This window comes from Salvelinus namaycush, chromosome 5 (genome assembly GCF_016432855.1).
Source record: "Salvelinus namaycush isolate Seneca chromosome 5, SaNama_1.0, whole genome shotgun sequence".
NCBI lineage: Eukaryota > Metazoa > Chordata > Actinopteri > Salmoniformes > Salmonidae > Salvelinus > Salvelinus namaycush.
Window position 1 is genome coordinate 6431871 of NC_052311.1, and position 25553 is coordinate 6457423.

General features: G+C 43.3%; 1 protein-coding gene and 1 long non-coding RNA gene across 3 annotated transcripts; one reads left to right on the top strand and one right to left on the bottom strand.

Moving 5' to 3' along the window:
• Positions 1–14543, top strand: LOC120047889. Its single transcript, XR_005476943.1, has 3 exons — positions 1–116; positions 14022–14121; positions 14406–14543. It is a non-coding gene; the product is annotated as an uncharacterized LOC120047889 (long non-coding RNA).
• LOC120047887 (septin-8-A-like) lies at positions 10355–25087 on the bottom strand. Of its 2 annotated transcripts, XM_038993468.1 has the most exons (10): positions 24939–25087; positions 21268–21382; positions 20823–21018; positions 18719–18905; positions 17260–17421; positions 16658–16754; positions 14913–15081; positions 14385–14517; positions 13915–14096; positions 10355–11196 (listed from the first exon to the last, which is right to left on the bottom strand). In XM_038993468.1, exons 1-10 carry the CDS (start codon positions 24966–24968, stop codon positions 11193–11195), a joined length of 1275 nt encoding a protein of 424 aa, XP_038849396.1. In that variant the 5' UTR covers positions 24969–25087; the 3' UTR covers positions 10355–11192. The 2 variants fall into 2 exon arrangements, with proteins under 2 accessions (XP_038849396.1, XP_038849397.1); XM_038993469.1 differs by lacking the exon at positions 10355–11196 and having other exon boundaries at positions 13962–14096; positions 14371–14517.
• Between the last annotated feature and the right edge of the window lie 466 nt (positions 25088–25553).

Genomic DNA, 25553 nt, shown 5'->3' on the forward strand with positions numbered 1-25553 from the left:
TGAAAGCACCATAAGTCCAGAGAATGACAGACTTTGCTTACAAAGTTTGATGACAAAATTTGCAAACGTAGAACCGCCGCGCCATCTTCCTGTTCAAGTGAGCACAGCACAACAAGGTGAGTCCAAAAATGTATTGTATGCTGCTGCATAAATTATGTAATATGCCAGGGAGATAGTATTACTTTCTTAGCTACAGTATACATAAGTGTATGTCGTGTAGTAAACTTTGAGTAGCCCATGTGCCTCACCCTAATAATTTGGTCTATTTACCCCTCTTAATTTCACCTACTGTTCTGACTTGGTGAACATGTAGCCTATAACCTGTTTAAGAGAAATGTAATCATTGAACATTGTAAGAGCTTTCATTGTCTGTTTATATGCCCCTTTTATTTATTCTACGGTTCTGACTTGGTGTACAGGGAGAACACTGTAAGAACGGCCCATGTTCTGAATTCTGTCGCTGTACATTTCAAAAGTGCTGAACAAATAGTTATATTGAATAGTACGTCCTAGCTCGCTCATTAATGTCTTAATCCAAATTATGGATGTCCTCTTATCCGCTTGTCGTCCGTCCCCTTATGCCATAGTTTGTACATCTCAATTGCAACCCAGTTCAGTAGAAACCACATTTGTCTAAGCAAGTCAGCCATATCAGCTATGTTTCGTTTTAAAGGCAGTAAATGAGGCTGAATGAACTGTTCCGCTGCCAGACAAGGCTCTGCTGATAGCCAGGTGTAGCAGTGGTAAGGTGTTGGGACTGCTGTTGGGACTCTGCTGTTGGGACAGCTTTATGTAGGCCCTAACAGTTTGTGGGCACCGTTTGTCACCGTTATAGTGCAATTAATGTATTGTTTAGTGTTGTGTTTGTGTTTGTGTAGTGGCTTTGCTAGCATGCATCCACCAAGATTAGACATGCTATTGGATATGATGATGTAAAACGGGATACTGTGGCATGTAAACATCTTATCCCGTTTACTGTTGTTTTTGCGGTCTACGCAGGCTCAGTTTCACATATCATGGGTATTGTGTGATGATGTTTTCATCTGATTGTCAAACAAATCACTTCGAAAAGGTAGGCTACCTGCGCAGTTCTATCCACCATAATAATTCAATAGTAATTTAGCCTACTGTATTTAATTGTCTCCTGGCTACATTCACCCCTAATTTAGAAAAGTTTCTGCTTATAATTTCCTACATTTGGTAGGCCATTTGTTTGTCAACTATAGTTTGATTCATGCAAACTATAAACTTCTGTCATAATGTATTGCAGCAGAAGACTAAATAAAGTAGTGGCTGACCAGAATAATGTTTTACATCAATAGAAAGATTAGGCTACTAATGCATTCAAATGAACACCTGTAAAGTTGTTTCTCGTTTAGGGACCGGGGAGAAAACGCAATAACTCCAAATTAACACCTGTAAAGTTGTTTCTCGTTTAGGGACCGGGGAGAAAACGCAATAACTCCAAATGAACACCTGTAAAGTTGTTTCTCGTTTAGGGACCGGGGAGAAAACGCAGTAACTCCAAATGAACACCTGTAAAGTTGTTTCTCGTTTAGGGACCGGGGAGAAAACGCAGTAACTCCAAAACAGTGGAAAGCTTGATCTTGTGCAAAATGTTCAAAACATGTAATCCGTTTGAAGGGTTTTAAGGAAATGAAAACCTGAGAAAACAACGAAACAAGTTTCTGATAAGACTTCAGTTCGACTTGGGTGCATGTTTGATGTGGTTGAAATACTGTCTGCTTGCATAACAGTGTCAAAGATAACGCATCACACGTGCATTTGCATTTTCTCAAGAAATGCTGAAAAAAAGAAATGATTATTCTCCACTCATGTTTCCCAGCCAAAATTAACATTTGGTGTATAATTTCACAGCAAGAAATTCATAATTCTGCAAGAGTTAATATTATATTACACTACGTGAGGTTATAAGCTTACTACTCAGTGTCCATATTTCAGTTACTAATCCATTTAAGCCATATAATTAAATGAGGAATATTCAGTTTATTCATGGCTACAGGGATACTCATGAGCGGGATATCAAAAGGTGCATGTAAATAGCTTATCCCGAATAAGACCTTAAGCAGGATATGAGCTCTATTATCCAGAATACTGTGCACATGTAAACGTGGTCAATGAAAAAAATGCAGTGGAACTGGCTTTGAGGTCCAGAGTTGAGTTTGACGGCTTTAGAGCATTAGCTTTTATTGAACCAAGTTTGCATCCCAAATGGCACCCTATTCCCTATATAGTGCACTACTTTATAGCCCTATAGATAGCCTGTATACTTTCTAAGTATTAGAGAATGTGTTTAATATTATGCTGAGCTTGGCCTGCACTGTATTGAAGACTCCAGGACCAGGTATTGGTAGGAACATCACTTGAAGAGTTCAGAAAGGAGAGCACATCACAGCAAGGTGTCCGTCCTAAATGGCACTCTATTCCCTATGTAGTGCACTACTTTTGACCAGGGGCTTACGTCAAAAGTAGTACACTACATAGGGAATATGGTGTCATTTGGGACTCAGACTCACATATTTTTACAAAAATGAAGCTTTGAATCACGCTGTAAAAAATAGTAACCTCAATAGCTTGTTAATAGTCAAATCGGGGAAGAATAGAACAGCCATCCTTTTGGCATGGTAGAAAGTCAGTCTTCTAATTTAAATTCCTTCCTGATGTTAGGGAGTACGCAGACGGAAGACTAAAGAAGCTATGAAAAGAAAAAGAAAAAGCTCAGGTCATTGATTTGAACAGGAGACAAGGAGGCAGGCTAGCCTACAAGAGTATACATACTGCATGCCCAGGAAAGTCATGATAAATGAACAGAACATAAAACTATACTACTTTCTGTAAACCTCTACTCACTGGGAATTGAGTACTGTACATTTATGGACATGAATATGATGATTATGTGACTAAAAGTAGTCTATAAGTAAGTTAGTATTTTGATGACCAGTATTTTGCATATGCTAATCCGTAGATTAACTGTTTATTACATAATTAACCCTCAATTGAAACAGGTTAAAACTATGACAATACTTGCTATTCATTGATTCATTGCCCGGGGAACAATAAAACAATCTCTCCTATGTAACTCAGATAACCCAGGCTTACTGGAGAAATAAAAAACTAGCCTGGTCACAGATCTGTTTGTGCTCTTGTCAACTCCACTGCTCATTGTCAAGCCATACATGCTGGAGTAGGCATGATAGCACAAACACACTAGCACTCAGGCTAAAATAAAACTTTCAGAGCAAAGTAATGGGAGGAGGATATGCAGGGTTGGGAAACAACATTCATGACCCACAAACACCACAGTCAACCAGGTCTTGGGTATTTTAAGACGCCCTACTTTAAAGCCTGCTGCTATAGGATATGGTTGCACCATTTCATGCAATACAGTTGCCTGGTTACCCAAACTCCTTGCTCTGGCCAAATGCTACGCCACACCCACAGACATTAGATTCTTCTCCACAATGAGTCTGGATCTGACGATTTCTAGAATGTAAATCAATTCTAGGCCGTCTGATTGGTCCCAGAAACCGATGTGTTGGGCCAGGGCCAGAACACACGTGGGTAAAGCGTTGTTTTGAAAATGTGTCATTGGCTTTGATACATTGATTGGTTATCAATGATCCAATCTTTGATGACTATGTTTTGTACAACACCCCTCATTATGACATCACCACAAACGACTTAAATGATGTCAGTCTCTGACTGAAGTACGTAGAGAACGATAGAGCAGTGGAATAATTCAGTTTGAGTTGTCAGCCAAGTGATACAGAGGACAGAGAAGTAAAGTACAGGTGAGTGATCAGTGTGGCTGGTAAAAACTCATGAATTGTATCTATACATTCCTTATAGGCTGCAAATATACAGCATTGATAAAACCACGATTCGCCTTCTGAAGTCCCAGAACAATGCATACACGTCCCAAGTGAATTCCCTTTTACTTCTTGATTGGAATGAAAAGGCATACAGAGGTCTTCTCCTCTTTCTCTTTAACAGTAACATTTCAGGGAATAAACAGCAGTCAGATGTCCTTCAGCTCTGTAAACCATATCTCCTCTCAAATTTTTACCTTTACATATTTAATTCAATTGTATGGTCGCTTTCACCCTTATTGCATAGTATAAACTCAGCATAAACGTCCTCTCACTGTCAACTGCGTTTATTTTCAGCAAACATGTGTAAATATTTGTATGAACATAACAAGATTCAACAACTGAGACATAAACTGAACAAGTTCCACAGACATGTGACTAACAGAAGTGGAATAATGTGTCCCTGAACAAAGGGAGGGTCAAAATCAAAAGTAACAGTCAGTATCTGGTGTGGCCACCAGCTGCATTAAGTACTGCAGTGCATCTCCTCCTCATGGACTGCACCAGATTTGCTAGTTTTTGCTGTGAGATGTTACCCCTCTCTTCCACCAAGGGACCTGCAAGTTCCCGGACATTTCTGGGGGGGAATGGCCCTAGCCCTCACCCTCTTATCCAACAGGTCCCAGACGTGCTCAATGGGATTGAGATCCGGGCTCTTCGCTGGCCATGGCAGAACAATGACATTCCTGTCTTGCAGGAAATCACGCACAGAACGAGCAGTATGGCTGGTGGCATTGTCATACTGGAGGGTCATGTCAGGATGAGCCTGCAGGAAGGGTACCATATGAGGGAAGAGGATGTCTTCCCTGTAACGCACAGCGTTGAGATTGCCTGCAATGACAACAAGCTCAGTCCGATGATGCTGTGACACACCGCCGCAGACCATGATGGACCCTCCACCTCCAAATCGCTCCCGCTCCAGAGTACAGGCCTCGGTGTAACGGTCATTCCTTCGATGATAAACGGGAATCCGACCACCACCCCTGGTGAGACAAAACCGCGACTCGTCAGTGAAGAGCACTTTTTGCCAGTCCTGTCTTGTCCAGCGACGGTGGGTTTGTGCCCATAGGCGACGTCATTGCCAGAGATGTCTGGTGAGGACCTGCCTTTACAACAGGCCTACAAGCCCTCAGTCCAGCCTCTCTCAGCCTATTGCGGACAGTCTGAGCACTGAAGGAGGGATTGTGCGTTCCTGGTGTAACTCGGGCCGTTGTTGTTGCCATCCTGTACCTGTCCCGCAGGTATGATGTTCGGATGTACCGATCCTGTGTGGGTGTTGTTACACGTGGTCTGCCACTGCGAGGACGATCAGCTGTCCGTCCTGTCTCCCTGTAGCGCTGTCTTAGGCGTCTCACAGTACGAACATTGCAAATTATTGCCCTGTCCACATCTGCAGTCCTCATGCCTCCTTGCAGCATGCCTAAGGCACGTTCACGCAGATGAGCAGGGACCCTGGGCATCTTTCTTTTGGTGTTTTTCAGAGTCAGTATGGGAAACAGTGTTTAAACCCTTTACAATGAAGATCTGTGAAGTTATTTGGATTTTTACGAATTATCTTTGAAAGACAGGGTCCTGAAAAAGGGACGTTTCTTTTTTTGCTGCGTTTAGTTGCCATGGTGCCCTAGTAGCAGCCTAAGCACAGAGCTCCTGTAAATGTGTACATATTTAGTTATTTTTTAGGTGTTTTTAATTGTTGATTTTTTTAAATCATCTCTTTTGTTTTTGATAACATTGCATATAACTGGTGTTTTTGAGCCATGGCTTTGCAGATTGACTGACAGGTTAACACTTTTTGGCTTGGCTAGCTAGCTAAATGGCTAATGTTTTTATTTGAATTATGCATCTGGACGCAGTACAAGCCTTTTTAAATGTATTTTTTTAACTGGCTGCTAATTCCTGATCTTCTAAGAACATCATTTGAGGAGTGGCGTGAGAGGAAGAGCAGACAGAGGAATACAGCAGTGCTGAGGCAGAGGGCTCGTAGTGAGGACGATTGGCTACTTATTCTTGAACTTCGTGTGGTGAACTTTCTGGCGCCCAGAGCTGCTGAGGCATCAGTGTTACACAGAGTGGAAGAGGAGAAGTCCAGTGGCGGCTATAAGACTCAGGCTGGTTCCCAGACTTGCCCACTACAAGATCATCAGCGGACTCCATCACCATCTTCTACCATCCTCTGACCAGCTCTCTCCGCTCAAACCCTGAACTGACCTTCTCTCTGAACTGATTTTCTCTATCTTCAGAGGATGCAGCTTTCAAAGACTCTTTATTGGACTCTTTATTGGTTAACCTGTCATGTTACATTGCTTGCTTGGTTTTTTTGCAATTGAAGCGCTTTGAGATTCTATGAAAAGCACTATAGAAATGTAATAAATTATTATTATTATTATAATTATAATAGAATATACTGGACTTTACCTAGCAACAGCATCATAACATACTGGACTCTACCTAGCTACAGGATAACATACTGGACTCTACCTAGCAACAGTATCATAACATACTGGACTCTACCTAGCAACAGTATCATAACATACTGGACTCTACCTAGCAACAGCATCATAACATACTGGACTCTACCTAGCTACAGGATAACATACAGGACTCTACCTAGCTACAGTATCATAACATACTGGACTCTACCTAGCTACAGTATCATAACATACTGGACTCTACCTAGCTACAGGATAACATACAGGACTCTACCTAGCAACAGTATCATACCATACTGGACTCTACCTAGCTACAGTATCATAACATACTGGACTCTACCTAGCTACAGCATCATAACATACTGGACTCTACCTAGCTACAGTATCATAACATACTGGACTCTACCTAGCAACATAATAACATACTGGACTCTACCTAGCTACATCATAGCATACTGGACTCTACCTAGCTACAGCATCATAACATACTGGACTCTACCTAGCTACATCATAACATACTGGACTCTACCTAGCTACAGTATCATAACATACTGGACTCTACCTAGCTACAGGATAACATACAGGACTCTACCTAGCTACAGGATAACATACAGGACTCTACCTAGCAACAGCATCATAACATACTGGACTCTACCTAGCTACAGTATCATAACATACTGGACTCTACCTAGCTACAGTATCATAACATACTGGACTCTACCTAGCTACAGGATAACATACAGGACTCTACCTAGCTACAGGATAACATACAGGACTCTACCTAGCTACAGGATAACATACTGGACTCTACCTAGCAACAGCATCATAACATACTGGACTCTACCTAGCTACATCATAACATACAGGACTCTACCTAGCTACAGGATAACATACTGGACTCTACCTAGCAACAGCATCATAACATACTGGACTCTACCTAGCTACATCATAACATACTGGACTCTACCTAGCTACAGTATCATAACATACTGGACTCTACCTAGCTACAGCATCATAACATACTGGACTCTACCTAGCTACAGGATAACATACAGGACTCTACCTAGCTACAGTATCATAACATACAGGACTCTACCTAGCTACAGGATAACATACTGGACTCTACCTAGCTACAGGATAACATACTGGACTCTACCTAGCTACAGTATCATAACATACTGGACTCTACCTAGCTACAGTATCATAACATACTGGACTCTACCTAGCTACAGTATCATAACATACTGGACTCTACCTAGCAACATAATAACATACTGGACTCTACCTAGCTACAGTATCATAACATACTGGACTCTACCTAGCTACAGTATCATAACATACTGGACTCTACCTAGCAACATAATAACATACTGGACTCTACCTAGCTACAGGATAACATACTGGACTCTACCTAGCTACAGTATCATAACATACTGGACTCTACCTAGCTACAGTATCATAACATACTGGACTCTACCTAGCTACAGTATCATAACATACTGGACTCTACCTAGCTACAGCATCATAACATACAGGACTCTACCTAGCTACAGTATCATAACATACTGGACTCTACCTAGCTACAGCATCATAACATACAGGACTCTACCTAGCTACAGGATAACATACAGGACTCTACCTAGCTACAGGATAACATACAGGACTCTACCTAGCTACAGTATCATAACATACTGGACTCTACCTAGCTACAGGATAACATACTGGACTCTACCTAGCTACAGGATAACATACTGGACTCTACCTAGCTACAGTATCATAACATACTGGACTCTACCTAGCTACAGGATAACATACTGGACTCTACCTAGCTACAGGATAACATACAGGACTCTACCTAGCTACAGGATAACATACAGGACTCTACCTAGCTACAGGATAACATACAGGACTCTACCTAGCTACAACATAACATACTGGACTCTACCTAGCTACAGTATCATAACATACTGGACTCTACCTAGCTACAGGATAACATACAGGACTCTACCTAGCTACAGGATAACATACAGGACTCTACCTAGCTACAGTATCATAACATACAGGACTCTACCTAGCTACAGTATCATAACATACTGGACTCTACCTAGCTACAACATAACATACTGGACTCTACCTAGCTACAGGATAACATACAGGACTCTACCTAGCTACAACATAACATACTGGACTCTACCTAGCTACAGTATCATAACATACTGGACTCTACCTAGCTACAGTATCATAACATACTGGACTCTACCTAGCAACATAATAACATACTGGACTCTATCTAGCTACAGCATCATAACATACTGGACTCTACCTAGCTACAGTATCATAACATACTGGACTCTACCTAGCAACATAATAACATACTGGACTCTACCTAGCTACATCATAGCATACTGGACTCTACCTAGCTACAGCATCATAACATACTGGACTCTACCTAGCTACATCATAACATACTGGACTCTACCTAGCTACATCATAACATACTGGACTCTACCTAGCTACAGGATAACATACAGGACTCTACCTAGCTACAGGATAACATACAGGACTCTACCTAGCTACAGTATCATAACATACTGGACTCTACCTAGCTACAGCATAACATACTGGACTCTACCTAGATACAGTATTTACATACTGGACTCTACCTAGCTACAGTATCATAACATACTTTATACATAAAAACTATCAGCAACTCGAAAATATAGTATTAATATGCATATATTCATATACAGTATACAAGTTCTGTATTCATGTAAAACAGCACTGGATTAATTATTACACTTCTATTGACTATGGTTTAGTCATATTTAGATTACTTTACATACATTTGCATGTATAAATACACAAATGCATAATCTATGTTATACAACGGATGGGTCTAATCCTGGATGCTGATTGGTTAAAACCGCATTCCAGCCAGTGTCTATTCCACTAGTCACCACCGGCTAAACCTATGACGTTGAAATGTCTATTTACTCTGTTCCATCTCACTGCGCAATCCACTGTCTCATCAGCCCAGCCAGGTAATTTATAAACTTGATCTCCACTATAAAAAGCATCTGGACATTATATCCCATTTCTTTTAGACTAGCAATTGGTTTTCAACAGCGGAGATTTGTATAACCCTTTCTGTCTGTCTCTTTGACATTTGCAACATTGTTTCAATCTGTAAATTCGATCTCCAGCTGTCCCATAGTAATGGACGTGTTGGGAGTCCGGACGAGACAGACAGCTTTTTTCAGCCAGTGGAAATCATGAATCAGCTGGCATCATTTTTATGGATATATACAAAGAAATGTCAATAGATAACAGGTAAAACGAAACGAAATGCAGCTAGTGATTGTGTTAGCTGTGTTGTTGGCTAGCTCCTCTGAACAACACTGTCCTGACGAGAGAGCACATTCTATGCCATGCAAAATTGTGCATCATTAGCTCATTGTTATGGATGTATCCAAATAAATGTCACTAGAAACACCTTAAACAAACCCAAACGCAGCTACTTTGCTGTTATCCTGGCTGTACTGTTTGACGTGACTGTAAATTAGCCATAGTTGGCTAGCTGGCAAGCAAGGGATAAGAACGTTGCCAGCCAGTATGGCAATGGAACATTTAGAATGCATGACTGTGTCGCGTCCATAGATACAGAACAAAAAGACTTAACGACTGGGTCCATAGATACAGAACAAAAATACTTAACGACTGGGTCCATAGATACAGAACAAAAAGACTTAACGACTGGGTCCATAGATACAGAACAAAAAGACTTAACGACTGGGTCCATAGATACAGAACAAAAATACTTAATGACTGGGTCTATAGATACAGAACAAAAAGACTTAACGACTGGGTCACATCTCTGTCAACCAAACCGATAGAACGAACGACCAGCAATAAGCTGGATTGGGTAGCAACCTTAAATTTGTGTCAGGACTATATCTCGTGGAAAGATGAAATAGTATGAATAAATTAATCAAAATACACTATTTTAATGAAAATATGTAAATCATTATTTGAATATGTTGGTAGCCCATTGTATAAAAGTGATAATGCCTAACAACATCCGTGCCAATATATCCTCCAAAAACTGTCTTCGCTGGCATTAATACACACATACAAATTAACACACACACACACACACACACACACACAGTTCACAGTCAATATTTGACACAGTGATGGGTAAACTATATTAGCCTGGAAGGCGAGCTGTCGCTCTGTTTCAGAAGCAGTTTGGAAACCAAGATAGAACTATACATACTTTCTTCCTAGCCTTACGTTTCCTGGTTCTAATGTCTATGTACGTTTCAGATGGTAGATTGACACATTCACACCAGGAACGTAAAACAACATACACTAAAGTTATCATAACTGAGTCCACAGGTTTTGTTTTCACACGTCTTGTGGAGTCAGCACTGGAGAGAACGCCTGCGTCCTGAATTACACCCTATTCCCTATATAGTGCACTACTTGGCGCTGGTCAAAAGTAGTGCACTATATAGGGAATAGTGGGCCATTTAGGATGCACACTTTGATCTCCAGTGCTGACTCCACAAGACATGTATACTGTAGGGAATAGGGGGCCATTTTGGACACGCCCATGAAGTCCACTGTGTAAGGTCATCTTTCTGATCCTTGAATACAGAGCGGCTCACAGCCAACTCATCATCATCACACACATTTCTCTCGCTCGCTCTCTCACATGTATTGTCAAAGAGGTGTCATTGGGGTCCATTCATACAATTTGAGAATGAAATAGTCCCTGAAGATAAAAAGTGAAGATAAAATAAGTCCCTTGTTTCCATGGTGATGAAGAGACACATTCCTGGTTGCCTTGGTGTTGCTGTGGTGCCACGAATCAACTGAAATAAAGAAAATATGGCAAAAAATATGGTAAAAGGAACATATATAGAATTTGATGAATTGAAAATCATAAGAAGAAAATAGTATGCAAAACTAAAAAAAAAGTTGAGAATAGTGTGTTAACAATGATCGCAATCATTTCAACATTATGGATGTTTCAGTTTTACAGATCGAACCAAACCGTTTTATGATCTGTCCATCTTCACACAAAGAAAGAAAACAGGGACCATCTCTCTACGAATAAAATGAACTGGTTATAATGTGAAATGTGGGAACTGTCCAATAGAGGGCACTATAACCTCCACATTAACTTGGTGAATCAGCCAAGTCTATGGAGTCAGCAGAGTCATAGTCAATAGTCAACCTTTTATTTCCTCACATTTCATCACACTTTCTCCTCCTCATCAGTGTGCTGCTTAACATTTCCTGTCATTGAGACTCTATGAAGATAAATGTCCAACAGATCTCTCTTTGGTCTGAGGAGAGAGATCATTATTCCATTACAATAGACAGATTAACATTGGGATAGGAATACAGACAGAAGCTTGTAACCACTGATATTCTTTATGCAAGATGTCTAACTCTGAACTGAATAGGCTACCATCTAAGATGTCTAACTCTGAACTGAATGGGCTACCATCAAAGATGTCTAACTCTGAACTGAATGGGCTACCATCTAAGATGTCTAACTCTGAACTGAATGGGCTACCATCTAAGATGTCTAACTCTGAACTAAATGGGCTACCATCTAAGATGTCTAACTCTGAACCATCTAAGATGTCTAACTCTGAACCATCTAAGATGTCTAACTCTGAACCATCTAAGATGTCTAACTCTGAACCATCTAACTCTGAACCATCTAAGATGTCTAACTTTGAACCATCTAAGATGTCTAACTCTGAACCTTCTAAGATGTCTAACTCTGAACCATCTAAGATGTCTAACTCTGAACCATCTAAGATGTCTAACTCTGAACCATCTAAGATGTCTAACTCTGAAGCATCTAAGATGTCTAACTCTGAACCATCTAAGATGTCTAACTCTGAACCATCTAAGATGTCTAACTCTGAACCATCTAAGATGTCTAACTCTCAACCATCTAAGATGTCTAACTCTGAAGCATCTAAGATGTCTAACTCTGAACCATCTAAGATGTCTAACTCTGAACCATCTAAGATGTCTAACTCTGAACCATCTAAGATATCTAACTCTGAACCATCTAAGATATCTAACTCTGAACCATCTAAGATGTCTAACTTTGAACCATCTAAGATGTCTAACTTTGAACCATCTAAGATGTCTAACTCTGAACCTTCTAAGATGTCTAACTCTGAACCATCTAAGATGTCTAACTCTGAACCATCTAAGATGTCTAACTCTGAACCATCTAAGATGTCTAACTCTGAACCATCTAAGATGTCTAACTCTGAAGCATCTAAGATGTCTAACTCTGAACCATCTAAGATGTCTAACTCTGAACCATCTAAGATGTCTAACTCTGAACCATCTAAGATGTCTAACTCTGAACCATCTAAGATGTCTAACTCTGAACCATCTAAGATGTCTAACTCTGAACCATCTAAGCGTCACCCACAGACAAGTCTATGTTTCTGGTAGCACCCAAACAGTGAATGACACATGCAGTCCACAGCCTCTATGATAACACTAGCTACATATGACTGGTGTTATCACAGTCTAGTCAGATTTGTGTTATCATACACTGAGGCTGTGAGAAAAGACTAGTGTTACCCTATCAATTCATATTGTGTGTAGCTAAACACCAGTGACCCAGCCTAGCGGATATCGAGACTGACAGGTCGTGCTATGCAGAGACGGTCTGGTGGTGGTGGTGGTGTGTGTAGTGTGTGTTATTGTGTTTGTATGTGTGTGTGTTGCAGAACCACAAGTATCAGGCGATCAGGCGGTGACAGGGCAAACTGTGACCTCCTCCACTCTCTGGGAAAACAATGTCAGACTCAATCCGTCCCCCGTATCACAGTTTCCAAGCCAAGATGTCTCCTGGCACTGTAATGCTATATCATTAGTCACTTCCTGACTGCAACTGTGCGAGTGTCAGTCCCATAGAGACAAGCAGAACACTAGGCCAGAGCTTCAGGGCTCTAGTGTCTGCTACTATAGCGTTTGGTCAGTTAAAGGCTTGGCTATAGTGACACTGAAACACTCAAGGACTGTCAGGAGTTGAACACTTATAGTGAAGATTACAAATATCACTTGAGCTATAGTATATCAAATAATGAATTCAATGCTAAAAACAGAAAAAGAAAGTAAAGGAGGGAGAGAGAGACAGAGAGAGAGACAGACAGAGAGAGAGAGAGAGAGACAGACAGAGAGAGAGACAGAGAGAGAGAGAGAGACAGAGAGAGAGAGAGACAGAGAGAGAGACAGACAGAGAGAGACAGACAGAGACAGAGAGACAGACAAAGAGAGAGACAGAGAGAGAGAGACAGACAGAGAGAGAGACAGACAGAGAGACAGAGAGAGAGAGACAGACAGACAAAGAGAGAGACAGAGAGAGACAGAGACAGAGAGAGAGAGAGACAGACAGACAAAGAGAGAGACAGAGAGACAGAGACAGAGACAGAGAGAGACCGACAGACAGACAGAGACAGAGACAGACAGACAAAGAGAGAGACAGAGAGAGAGACAGAGACAGAGACAGAGACAGAGAGAGAGAGAGAGAGAGAGAAAATACGTACTTCTTCTTGTCCTTTCTGAATGGTTGTGAGGATCCCTGTAGAGACTGACCCATCAGCGTCTCAGCTGCCACCTTCCTCCTGTTGAAGTCGTTCATCTCTTCCTCCAGGTCACTCCTCTTCTCCTCCAGATTCCTCTTCTCCTCCTGATGCATCCTCTTCAGCTGCTCAAACCTCTCATGGAGCTGGATTGGAGGGGTTGGTAACATGGTAACATATAGGCACTTTGTGCTTTAACGTCTAATAATATAGGCAGCAGAACATCCAAGGAACTGTCTCGGACTGCTGCACTGAGCAAACAGTTCAAACTAAAGTAAAAGGGTCCAAACTGTTGGAAGCTCCCAAAATGCCCTGTTACGTTATGACTGTAGACACACAGTCACAAAATGAGGATGAGTTCAAGTATGAAAGGGAGCAGAACAACATCATAATCTAAACAAAACAAATTCCCAGAAGCACCTGTGAATGATTACCTCCCTCTCCTTTACTTTCAGCTCTGCCTCGGTCTCCTTCACCTTGTTGACAAACATCTGTCTCATGTCGTCCTCGTTATGCTGCAGATCCCCCAGGAACTCTCTCCGCTTGGCCACATACGTCTCCTGCAGACTGATTGGTGAGGGAAGACGAGGTAGTTACAGGTAAACAGGCATATGGATGCATCTCAAATGGAACCCTGTTCCCTACCTAGTGCACTACATAGGGAACAGGGTTCCCTGGTCAAAAGTAGTGCACTAGGTAGGGAATAGGGTGTCTATATTTCATTCTAGAATGTGTATTAGGTCTCTGACTGCTGTGAGACGTCCATGGGCTTTTGCTCCTTACTGTAGATGTACTCGCCGGCCCCTGGACATCTAGGTGTTCTGATGCTTTGGCCGTATTTTGACTTCTAACACTGATCTAATTTCACTTTATATTGTGCATATTTGTCATCAAACCTTCAGCCCAAAAAAAAGGATAGACAACCTGCCCGCTATGTAACGTTGAACAAGAGCTGGTCTCACCTAAAGGGTTTGTTGTCGGGGTCTGTATCTGTAAATCCCATCTCCTCCAGTTTGCAGCGTCTGTAGAGCTCGTAGTGTCTGGCGTGAGTCTGCTCTCTCAGGTCTTCCATGTTCACTCTCAGCAACATCTCTCTCAGCTTCACAAAGTCACAGTGGCTCTCGTTCTCCACTGATCAACACAACACAGCAGGACTGGGTTATATGGTTGGTTTAATATGGTGACAAATACCTTATAGTTTGAAAGGGACTGGTCATTCAATAGCAAGTTAACAACAATATGCATTTGAGAAAATAACAATTAAAGTCTTTTTTTATATTGGCATTGATGATATGGGTCTCTAGTGATTGCGTAATATCAATATACAGAATCAATAGAGATACCTACCCTGTACAGTTCCCCAGCGGTACAGGATCAATAGAGAGATACCTACCCTGTACAGTTCCCCAGCGGTACAGGATCAATAGAGAGATACCTACCCTGTACAGTTCCCCAGAGGTACAGGATCAATAGAGAGATACCTACCCTGTACAGTTCCCCAGGGGTACAGGATCAATAGAGATACCTACCCTGTACAGTTCCCCAGGGGTACAGGATCAATAGAGAGATACCTACCCTGTACAGTTCCCCAGGGGTACAGGATCAATAGAGATACCTACCATGTACAGTTCCCCAGAGGTACAGGATCAATAGAGATACCTACCCTGTACAGTTCCCCAGAGGTACAGGATCAATAGAGAGATACCTACCATGTACAGTTCCCCAGAGGTACAGGATCAATAGAGATACCTACCCTGTACAGTTCCCCAGAGGTACAGGATCAATAGAGAGATACCTACCCTGTACAGTTCCCCAGAGGTACAGGATCAATAGAGAGATACCTACCCTGTACAGTTCCCCAGGGGTACAGGATCAATAGAGAGATACCTACCCTGTACAGTTCCCCAGAGGTACAGGATCAATAGAGATACCTACCCTGTACAGTTCCCCAGGGGTACAGGATCAATATAGAGATACCTACCCTGTACAGTTCCCCAGGGGTACAGGATCAATAGAGATACCTACCCTGTACAGTTCCCCAGAGGTACAGGATCAATATAGAGATACCTACCCTGTACAGTTCCCCAGGGGTACAGGATCAATAGAGAGATACCTACCCTGTACAGTTCCCCAGGGGTACAGGATCAATAGAGATACCTACCCTGTACAGTTCCCCAGAGGTACAGGATCAATATAGAGATACCTACCCTGTACAGTTCCCCAGGGGTACAGGATTAATAGAGAGATACCTACCCTGTACAGTTCCCCAGGGGTACAGGATCAATAGAGAGATACCTACCCTGTACAGTTCCCCAGGGGTACAGGATCAATAGAGATACCTACCCTGTACAGTTCCCCAGAGGTACAGGATCAATAGAGAGATACCTACCCTGTACAGTTCCCCAGAGGTACAGGATCAATAGAGATACCTACCCTGTACAGTTCCCCAGAGGTACAGGATCAATAGAGAGATACCTACCCTGTACAGTTCCCCAGAGGTACAGGATCAATATAGAGATACCTACCCTGTACAGTTCCCCAGGGGTACAGGATCAATAGAGATACCTACCCTGTACAGTTCCCCAGAGGTACAGGATCAAAAGAGAGATACCTACCCTGTACAGTTCCCCAGAGGTACAGGATCAATAGAGAGATACCTACCCTGTACAGTTCCCCAGCGGTACAGGATCAATAGAGAGATACCTACCCTGTACAGTTCCCCAGGGGTACAGTCTGGCTTTCACCATCTTATTCCCCACTTCAACCTCCTCAACACTCCCCACCACAGCGAAGGGCAGATGGGCCTGGAAGAAAGGATTTCATTTGATATGGGAACATTTAGTAACTCTTTATAACGCATGATAAGACTGTCACGAGCATGTATGACCCCCGTTATAATATAACAACGACTTGTTGCTTAAAAACACAAGACCACAGCAATGTGTCACAAATAAGCTGGTGTTTTTTTAAGGCATTGAACAAGAGGAAGACACTGTTGTCTCTTTTAATCAATCAATCAATCAATCAATCAATCATCGGCTCCTCGGCTGACGCAGTCAATCAGGAAGGCAAGCAATCTGATTACAGTGTACAAGTGCCTGGCATACACAACTGCACTGTGATGTGACAAGGGTGTGTGTGTGTGTGTCCATGTTTGTGTGTATAATTGTGTGTGTGTGTGTGTGTGTCCATGTTTGTGTGTATAATTGTGTGTGTGTGTGTGTGTGTGTGTGTGCGTGCATGCGTGTGTGTGTGTGTGTGTGTGTGTGTGTGTGTGTGTGTGTGTGCGTATGTGTGTGTCAGACTCACATTCATAGAGGAGTTGATCTCGGTGACAGCCTCGTCCTCAGTAGGGAACTGGTGGATCTGAACACCGTTGCTCACCAGCTCTGACATGATCTTGATCTTGAACTTGTGCAGCTCGCTCTTAGATATGGTGTCTGCCTTGGCAATGATGGGGATGATGTTTACCTGGGAGTACAGGGAGGAGCAGCTTTTGCATTCCAATAGCGTTTCAATCATCAGGTCTACTATGTTTAAAAAAAAGATTAACTCTGGATTGACACAAATACAAGCATCAAAATGCAATGCAGCTCTACTTTGAGATAAAAATGTAACTGGTTGTGCCTGAAGCTGAACACCTGTCAGTATCCTTCAGGCCTACAGCACCTGTTCAACTCTATGATGTCCAACGCTTCAGATGCTAACACGTTGGAAGCACACAAGTGTCTAGAATGTCATTGTATGCTTTAGCGTTAAGATTTCCCTTCATTGGAACTAAGGAGCCCGAACCATGAAAAACAGCCCCAGACCATTATTCCTCTTCCACCAAACATTACAGTTGACACTACGCATTCGGGCAGGTAGTATTCTTCTGGCATCCGCCAAACCCAGATTCGTCTGTCAAACTGCCAGATGGTGAAGCATGATTCATCACTCCAGAGAACGTGTTTCCACTGCTCCAGAGTCCAATGGCGGCGAGCTTTACACCACTCCAGCCAACGCTTGGCATTGCGCATGGTGATCTTAGGCTTGTGTGCGGCTGCTCGGCCATGGAAACCCATTTCATGAAGCTCCCGACAAACAGTTATTGTGCTGACGTTGCTTCCAAAGGCAGTTTGGAACTCGGTAGTGAGTGTTGCCACCGAGGACAGACGATTTTTACATTCTTCAGCACTCGGTGATCCCGTTCTATGAGCTTGTGTGGCCTACCACTTCGCAGTTGAGCCGTTGTTGCTCCTAGACGTTTCCACTTCACAATAACAACGCTTACAGTTGACCGGGGCAGATCTATTTGTACTTAACCTTTATTTAACTAGGCAAGTCAGTTAAGAACAAATTCTTATTTACAATGACGGCCTACCCCAGCCAAACCCTAACCCGGATGACGCTGGGCCAATTGTGCACCGCCCTATGGAACTCCCAATCACGGCCGGTTGTGATACAGCCTGGAATGAACCAGGGTCTGTAGTGACGCCTCTAGCACTGAGATGCAGTGCCTTAGAAAGCTGCGCCTCTCGGGGGCCCGAGCAGGCCAGAAATTTGTAGAACTGACTTTTCGGAAAGGTCACATCCTATGACGATGCCATGTTAAAAGTCACTGAGCTCTTCAGTAAGACCATTCTACTGCCAACGTTCGTCTATGGAGATTGCATGGCTGTGTGCTCGATTTTATACAACTGTTAGCAACGGGTGTGGCTGAAATAGCCGAATAGACTAATTTGAAGGGGTGTCCACAAACTTTTATATAGTGTATTTCAAACGTTACCTTGCTGTCCAGTTTCTTCATGGTGACCAGATCCAGTGATTTGAGAGAGTGTCCGGTGGGGGCGATGAAGTAGAGACAGATATGAATCCTGGTGTCGTGGTAGTCGAACAGGGAACGCTTGATCTTCATCTCCTCCTGCAGGTAGGTCTCAAACTGGGTGTCGATGTAGTCCACTATGGGTTTGAAGCTGCAGCGCACAGAAAGACAAAACATGGATGTGATCAGGATTTGGGCTTTGGGGATAGGTCAGTTTCAATTACAAGTGAATGGAGAATGTTAGAAAAGCAGGAATTCCTGATTAAATCGGGAACAATCACATCCCTGAGAAAAGTGATAAAACAATACAGGGTCTGAAAACATACACAGTATTTATTCTCAACCTCAACCTCGCATTTTCACCAGAAAAGCAGGAAAGTTTCCCCTGCTATTCAAGAAACAAACAGTAGAGTATCTGGGTTACAAACCGCCACGATAATACGGCTCCAAAAATGCACTTTCCCACTCCCCTGTTGTTTGACTATTCAAGTTCCTTTTCAGACTGCATTAGCTCTTCTAATCATCCTCTCCCTACTCTTCCCTTCCCATTCGTGGCTGCACAAAGACCCAAAGCCTTGAGCTATGCCAATCCTTTACACTGTATGTGTGTCGGCTGGAGGGCCACTAGTCGAGAGGGCCTGAGGAGGAATGCTGAATGTCCAACGTTGGTCTTCTTATAGCTACAGCCTGTCTTAATAACCTTTAACCACTGAATGAAAGTAGGTTCAGTATCTAGAAACCATCCAAGAAGAAGTGCTATTTTAATGACTAACCTCAACCTGAACCTCAACCTGAACCCCAACCTGAACCCCAACCTGAACCCTAACCTGAACCCCAACCTGAACCTGAACCCCAACCTGAACCCCAACCTGAACCCTAACCTGAACCCCAACCTGAACCCCAACCTGAACCCCAACCTGAACCCCAACCTGAACCCCAACCTGAACCTGAACCCCAACCTGAACCCCAACCTGAACATCAACCTGAACCCTAACCTGAACCCCAACCTGAACCCCAACCTGAACCCCAACCTGAACCCCAACCTGAACCCTAACCTGAACCCCAACCTGAACCCCAACCTGAACCCTAACCTGAACCCCAACCTGAACCTGAACCCTAACCTGAACCCCAACCTGAACCCCAACCTGAACCTGAACCCCAACCTGAACCCCAACCTGAACCCCAACCTGAACCCCAACCTGAACCCTAACCTGAACCCCAACCTGAACCCCAACCTGAACCCCAACCTGAACATCAACCTGAACCCTAACCTGAACCCCAACCTGAACCCTAACCTGAACCCTAACCTGAACCCCAACCTGAACCCCAACCTGAACCCCAACCTGAACCCTAACCTGAACCCTAACCTGAACCCCAACCTGAACCCCAACCTGAACCCCAACCTGAACCCTAACCTGAACCCCAACCTGAACCCTAACCTGAACCCCAACCTGAACCCTAACCTGAACCCCAACCTGAACCCCAACCTGAACCCTAACCTGAACCCCAACCTGAACCCCAACCTGAACCCCAACCTGAACCCTAACCTGAACCCCAACCTGAACCCCAACCTGAACCCTAACCTGAACCCTAACCTGAACCCCAACCTGAACCCTAACCTGAACCCCAACCTGAACCCCAACCTGAACCCCAACCTGAACCTCAACCTGAACCCCAACCTGAACCCCAACCTGAACCCTAACCTGAACCCCAACCTGAACCTGAACCCTAACCTGAACCCTAACCTGAACCCCAACCTGAACCCCAACCTGAACCCTAACCTGAACCCCAACCTGAACCCCAACCTGAACATCAACCTGAACCCTAACCTGAACCCCAACCTGAACCCCAACCTGAACCCTAGCCTGAACCCCAACCTGAACCCCAACCTGAACCATTAACTGAACAGTCCTGATGCTATGCCTCTCCCTACAGTACCTACACAAATCCATGAGCTAAACACCTCAACCAGATGTCAGGCAAGGTTACTCATCACGCGAGTGTGGTTCACCAAACCACCTCCTATCTGCCTCACTAACGAAGCACCCAGCTGTTCCTGTATTATCACCTCTCCTCCTTGTTGATCTGGTCTCCGAACCCCACGGTGTCGACTACGGTCAGTTTGAGCTGAACGTTGCTCTCCTTCAGGTCGTAGGTCCTGGGCCGCAGGTACACACCGTTCTGGTAGTGGCTGGCCTCCTCGGCCTCAAACAGTGTGTTGAACAGCGTGTTCATCAACGTTGACTTCCCTATCCCTGTCTCACCTGAGATGAAGAAAAAGAGAGAAAAGTAGAAAATACGATGAACATTTTAAAAAGATGTGAGTGAGAAAATAAAAATGCTGTGACTGAAGATGTTTTAGCCTGGGTACCGGAAGGTTTCTGCGTTCAGAAAACATCCTTGCCTTTAGCTACAGTAGAAATAGACTGGCACTAAGGCTGGAGTTGTATCTGTAGTGAGAACTGAGACACGTTAAGATGTTGCAGGCTGGAATGGTCTCAGACGTTACGTACCAACACACAGGATGTTGAAGCAGAATCCCTGTGTGACTGATTTACTGACCAACTGGTCTGGAAGACTGTCAAACCCAACATGGCCGCCCAGCTCCAGGCAACGTTCCTCTTCATTCTGTGGAGAGACAATCACATGTTATAAATGTGTAAACAAAAAATACGTAAACAAAAAATATACACTACCGTTCAAAAGTTTGGGGCCACTTAGAAATGTCCTTGTTTTTTAAATAATTTTTTTGTTGTCCATTAAAATAACATCAAATTGATCAGAAATACAGTGGAGACATTGTTAATGTTGTAAATGACTATTGTAGCTGGAAATGGCAGATTTTTTATGGAAAATCTACATAGGCGTACAGAGGCCCATTATCAGCAACCATCACTCCTGTGTTTCAATGGCACGTTGTGTTAGCTAATCCAAGTTTATCATTTTAAAAGGCTAATTGATCATTAGAAAACCCTTTTTCAATTATGCTAGCACAGCTGAAAACTGTTGTCCTGATTAAAGAGGCAATAAAACTGTCCTTCTTTAGACTAGTTGAGTATCAGGAGCATCAGCATTTATGGGTTTGATTACAGGCTCAAAATGGCCAGAAACAAAGAACTTTCTTCTGAAACTTGTCAGTCTATTCTTGTTCTGAGAAATTAAGTCTATTCCATGCGAGAAATTGTCAAGAAACTGAAGATATCGTACAACGCTGTGTATTACGCCCTTCACAGAACAGCGCAAACTGGCTCTAACCAGAATAGAAAGAGGAGTGGGAGGCCCCGGTGCACAACTGAGCAAGAGGACACGTACATCAGAGTGTCTAGTTTTAGAAACAGATGCCTCAAGTCCTCAACTGGCAGCTTCATTAAATAGTACCCCCAAAACACCAGTCTCAACGTCAACAGTGAAGAGGCGACTCCGGGATGCTGGCCTTCTAGGCAGAGTTCCTCTGTCCAGTGTCTGTGTTCTTTTGCTCATCTTTTATTTTTATTGGCCAGTCTGAGATATGGCATTTTCTTTGCAACTCTGCCTAGAAGGCCAGCATCCTGGAGTCGCCTCTTCACTGTTGACGTTGAGACTGGTGTTTTGTGGGTACTATTTAATGAAGCTGTTCTGTGAAGGGGGTAGTACACAGCGTTGTACGAGATCTTCAGTTTCTTGACAATTTCAGGATGAAGGCCCGACTCTAATGCTAGGTTATATTTAACCCAGGATGAAGGCCTGACTAATTATAGGTTATATTTAACCCAAGATGAAGGCCTGACTAATTCTTGGTTATATTTAACCCAGGACGAAGGCCTGACTAATTATAGGTTATATTTAACCCAGGATGAAGGCCTGTATAATGCTAGGTTATATTTAACTCAGAATATTAGCATGCAGTCCATGCAATCCATTTTCCCATAGCCAGATACTGAACCTGTGTTTCTGAAGACGGTCTAGGCACACTCCCAAATGGCACCCTATTCCCTATGTGGTGCACTAGTTATGACGAGAGCTAAATAGGCCCTGGTCAAAAGTAGTGACTACTTAGGGAATAGGGTGCAATTTGGGAGTGTGCCCAGACCGTCTTCAGAAACACAGCATGTTGTTATTCCCAGCACAGAGAGCTGGGCCGTCTTCAGAAACACAGCATGTTGTTATTCCCAGCACAGAGAGCTGGGCCGTCTTCAGGAACACAACATGTTGTTATTCACAGCACAGAGAGCTGGGCCGTCTTCAGAAACACAGCATGTTGTTATTCACAGCACAGAGAGCTGGGCCGTCTTCAGAAACACAGCATGTTGTTATTCCCAGCACAGAGAGCTGGGCCGTCTTCAGGAACACAGCATGTTGTTATTCACAGCACAGAGAGCTGGGCCGTCTTCAGAAACACAGCATGTTGTTATTCACAGCACAGAGAGCTGGGCCGTCTTCAGGAACACAGCATGTTGTTATTCCCAGCACAGAGAGCTGGGCCGTCTTCAGAAACACAGCATGTTGTTATTCCCAGCACAGAGAGCTGGGCCGTCTTCAGAAACACAGCATGTTGTTATTCACAGCACAGAGAGCTGGGCCGTCTTCAGAAACACAGCATGTTGTTATTCCCAGCACAGAGAGCTGGGCCGTCTTCAGAAACACAGCATGTTGTTATTCACAGCACAGAGAGCTGGGCCGTCTTCAGAAACACAGCATGTTGTTATTCACAGCACAGAGAGCTGGGCCGTCTTCAGAAACACAGCATGTTGTTATTCACAGCACAGAGAGCTGGGCCGTCTTCAGAAACACAGCATGTTGTTATTCCCAGCACAGAGAGCTGGGCCGTCTTCAGGAACACAGCATGTTGTTATTCCCAGCACAGAGAGCTGGGCCGTCTTCAGAAACACAGCATGTTGTTATTCACAGCACAGAGAGCTGGGCCGTCTTCAGGAACACAACATGTTGTTATTCACAGCACAGAAGGCTGGGCCGTCTTCAGGAACACAACATGTTGTTATTCCCAGCACAGAAGGCTGGGCCGTCTAGCCATGAGGACAAGGATGAGGTCAACACAACAATCATCTGTGCCACTGGCCCAGTGCTCTACCCACACCAACACACACGCACATACACACGGGCACAAAGATCCCTCTGTGTAGCTGTTATTTCACACCCTCAACAAACACAATCTGTCATCCGCTTCACATCCATGTGCCGTAGTGTGTGTGTGTGTGTGTGTGTGTGTGTGTGTGTGTGTGTGTGTGTGTGTGTGTGTGTGTGTGTGTGTGTGTGTGGTGCAAACTGAACTACAGTGTTTAATTGAAGGACTAACTCAATAACTATGTGCTCAGAATGAGTGAAAATAAGTAGCTTTGATATGAAGATAAGTGGCTTGTGTTCAAACCTTAAGTTATGACCCCTCTGGCCTGGGGATCAATTTCAAATTCAGTAGGCTGCCATAACGAACAAACATTGAAGGATGTCATATGTTGACAGATACACACGTCCTCAGAGTGTGTGTGTTCCTATACTGTTGAACTGAGTATTCCTTCAGTTCCCTCATGGAGAGACAAGTGGCTGCTACTTACCTACTTATCCTGTTATCCGCAGGTTAGCTTCAATTCACAACAACTCAAACTAACTAGCCTCTTAGCTAGGGTTGCGCTGACAGTTCAACTCTCCCTCCTTTCATTGTAGTGATGTAGTTACAATGTATCAACCCTCTTCTCTCGACTAACATGTAATGCCTGCGTGGCTACAATAAACACGTTGTAAAACTGTTACAATGTTTCACTGACAGTGGCAAATGATACATCTGTGGACCGAATTGATACAATGTAGCATCGAGTGGCTATTGGTTTAATCTCTGAGTGACAGCAGAGTGAGGTGTCAATATCAGCAATATCAGAGTGCAACGTATAAAATGCGTCAATTGCATTCCTAGCATCAATTAACATTTTATAAACAACCCAGAACAGGGTCGACATAATAATGCGTCAAGAGTAGGCTACAGTTCTCCAAAGGCTATCTAGTCTACGGGAAGGAAATCACTGCTCTCCCGGTGTTGATGATACCCCAGTTTAGATGCTGCATATCCGCCTAATCAGCTACTACCTTATACCAGAACATACCAGTAGGCACACTGCAACGTAGGCTATGCATAATGCACTAGGCTGTTAATTCACGATGTTTGTGAAACGCAGCAAATCTCTAGGCTACTTACAGCGAAAATGTCTATGTCCTTGGCGGCCATCGTGAAGAAGAAAAGTGTGGGGAGTAGAATTTACGAGGAGCTGTCTTCATCGGGACCTAGTTGGCTGGACGGCGATGGTTGACAGCGGAACGTCTCAATTCATTCAATATGGCTACTTTGCGGCAACACCCCCTATGTGCTGAAATGCAATTTCTTAAAGTCTCACATGTAGTAAGACGGTACTGTACAAGGTGGAGCCTCTATTGCATTGATTTAGTACTGTAGAGAGGAGACGAATGATGCGCCTTGGTTTTCCATGAGAACAGATTTTTACGCACGGAGAAGGAGAAACACAGACAATCTGCGCTGTGTTGGTATGGGCTGGTTCTGATGGTGAGCTGTAAATACAGACTATAAATCAAGAGGTTGGAAAGTGATTTAATTTTTATTATAGGCTAATAGTCAAAGACCTGGGGGGGAAAAAAATATATGTTCCATCCATCATTGATCAAGTATGCATTATTGCGCATTATTATTACTTCGTTACAACATGTAGGCTAATAACAGGTGTTTTATGAACTGACACAATGAAAAAAACTATTCTGCTAAAGAAAACCAAGGTGTAAAACTCAGAGATGGGACCAA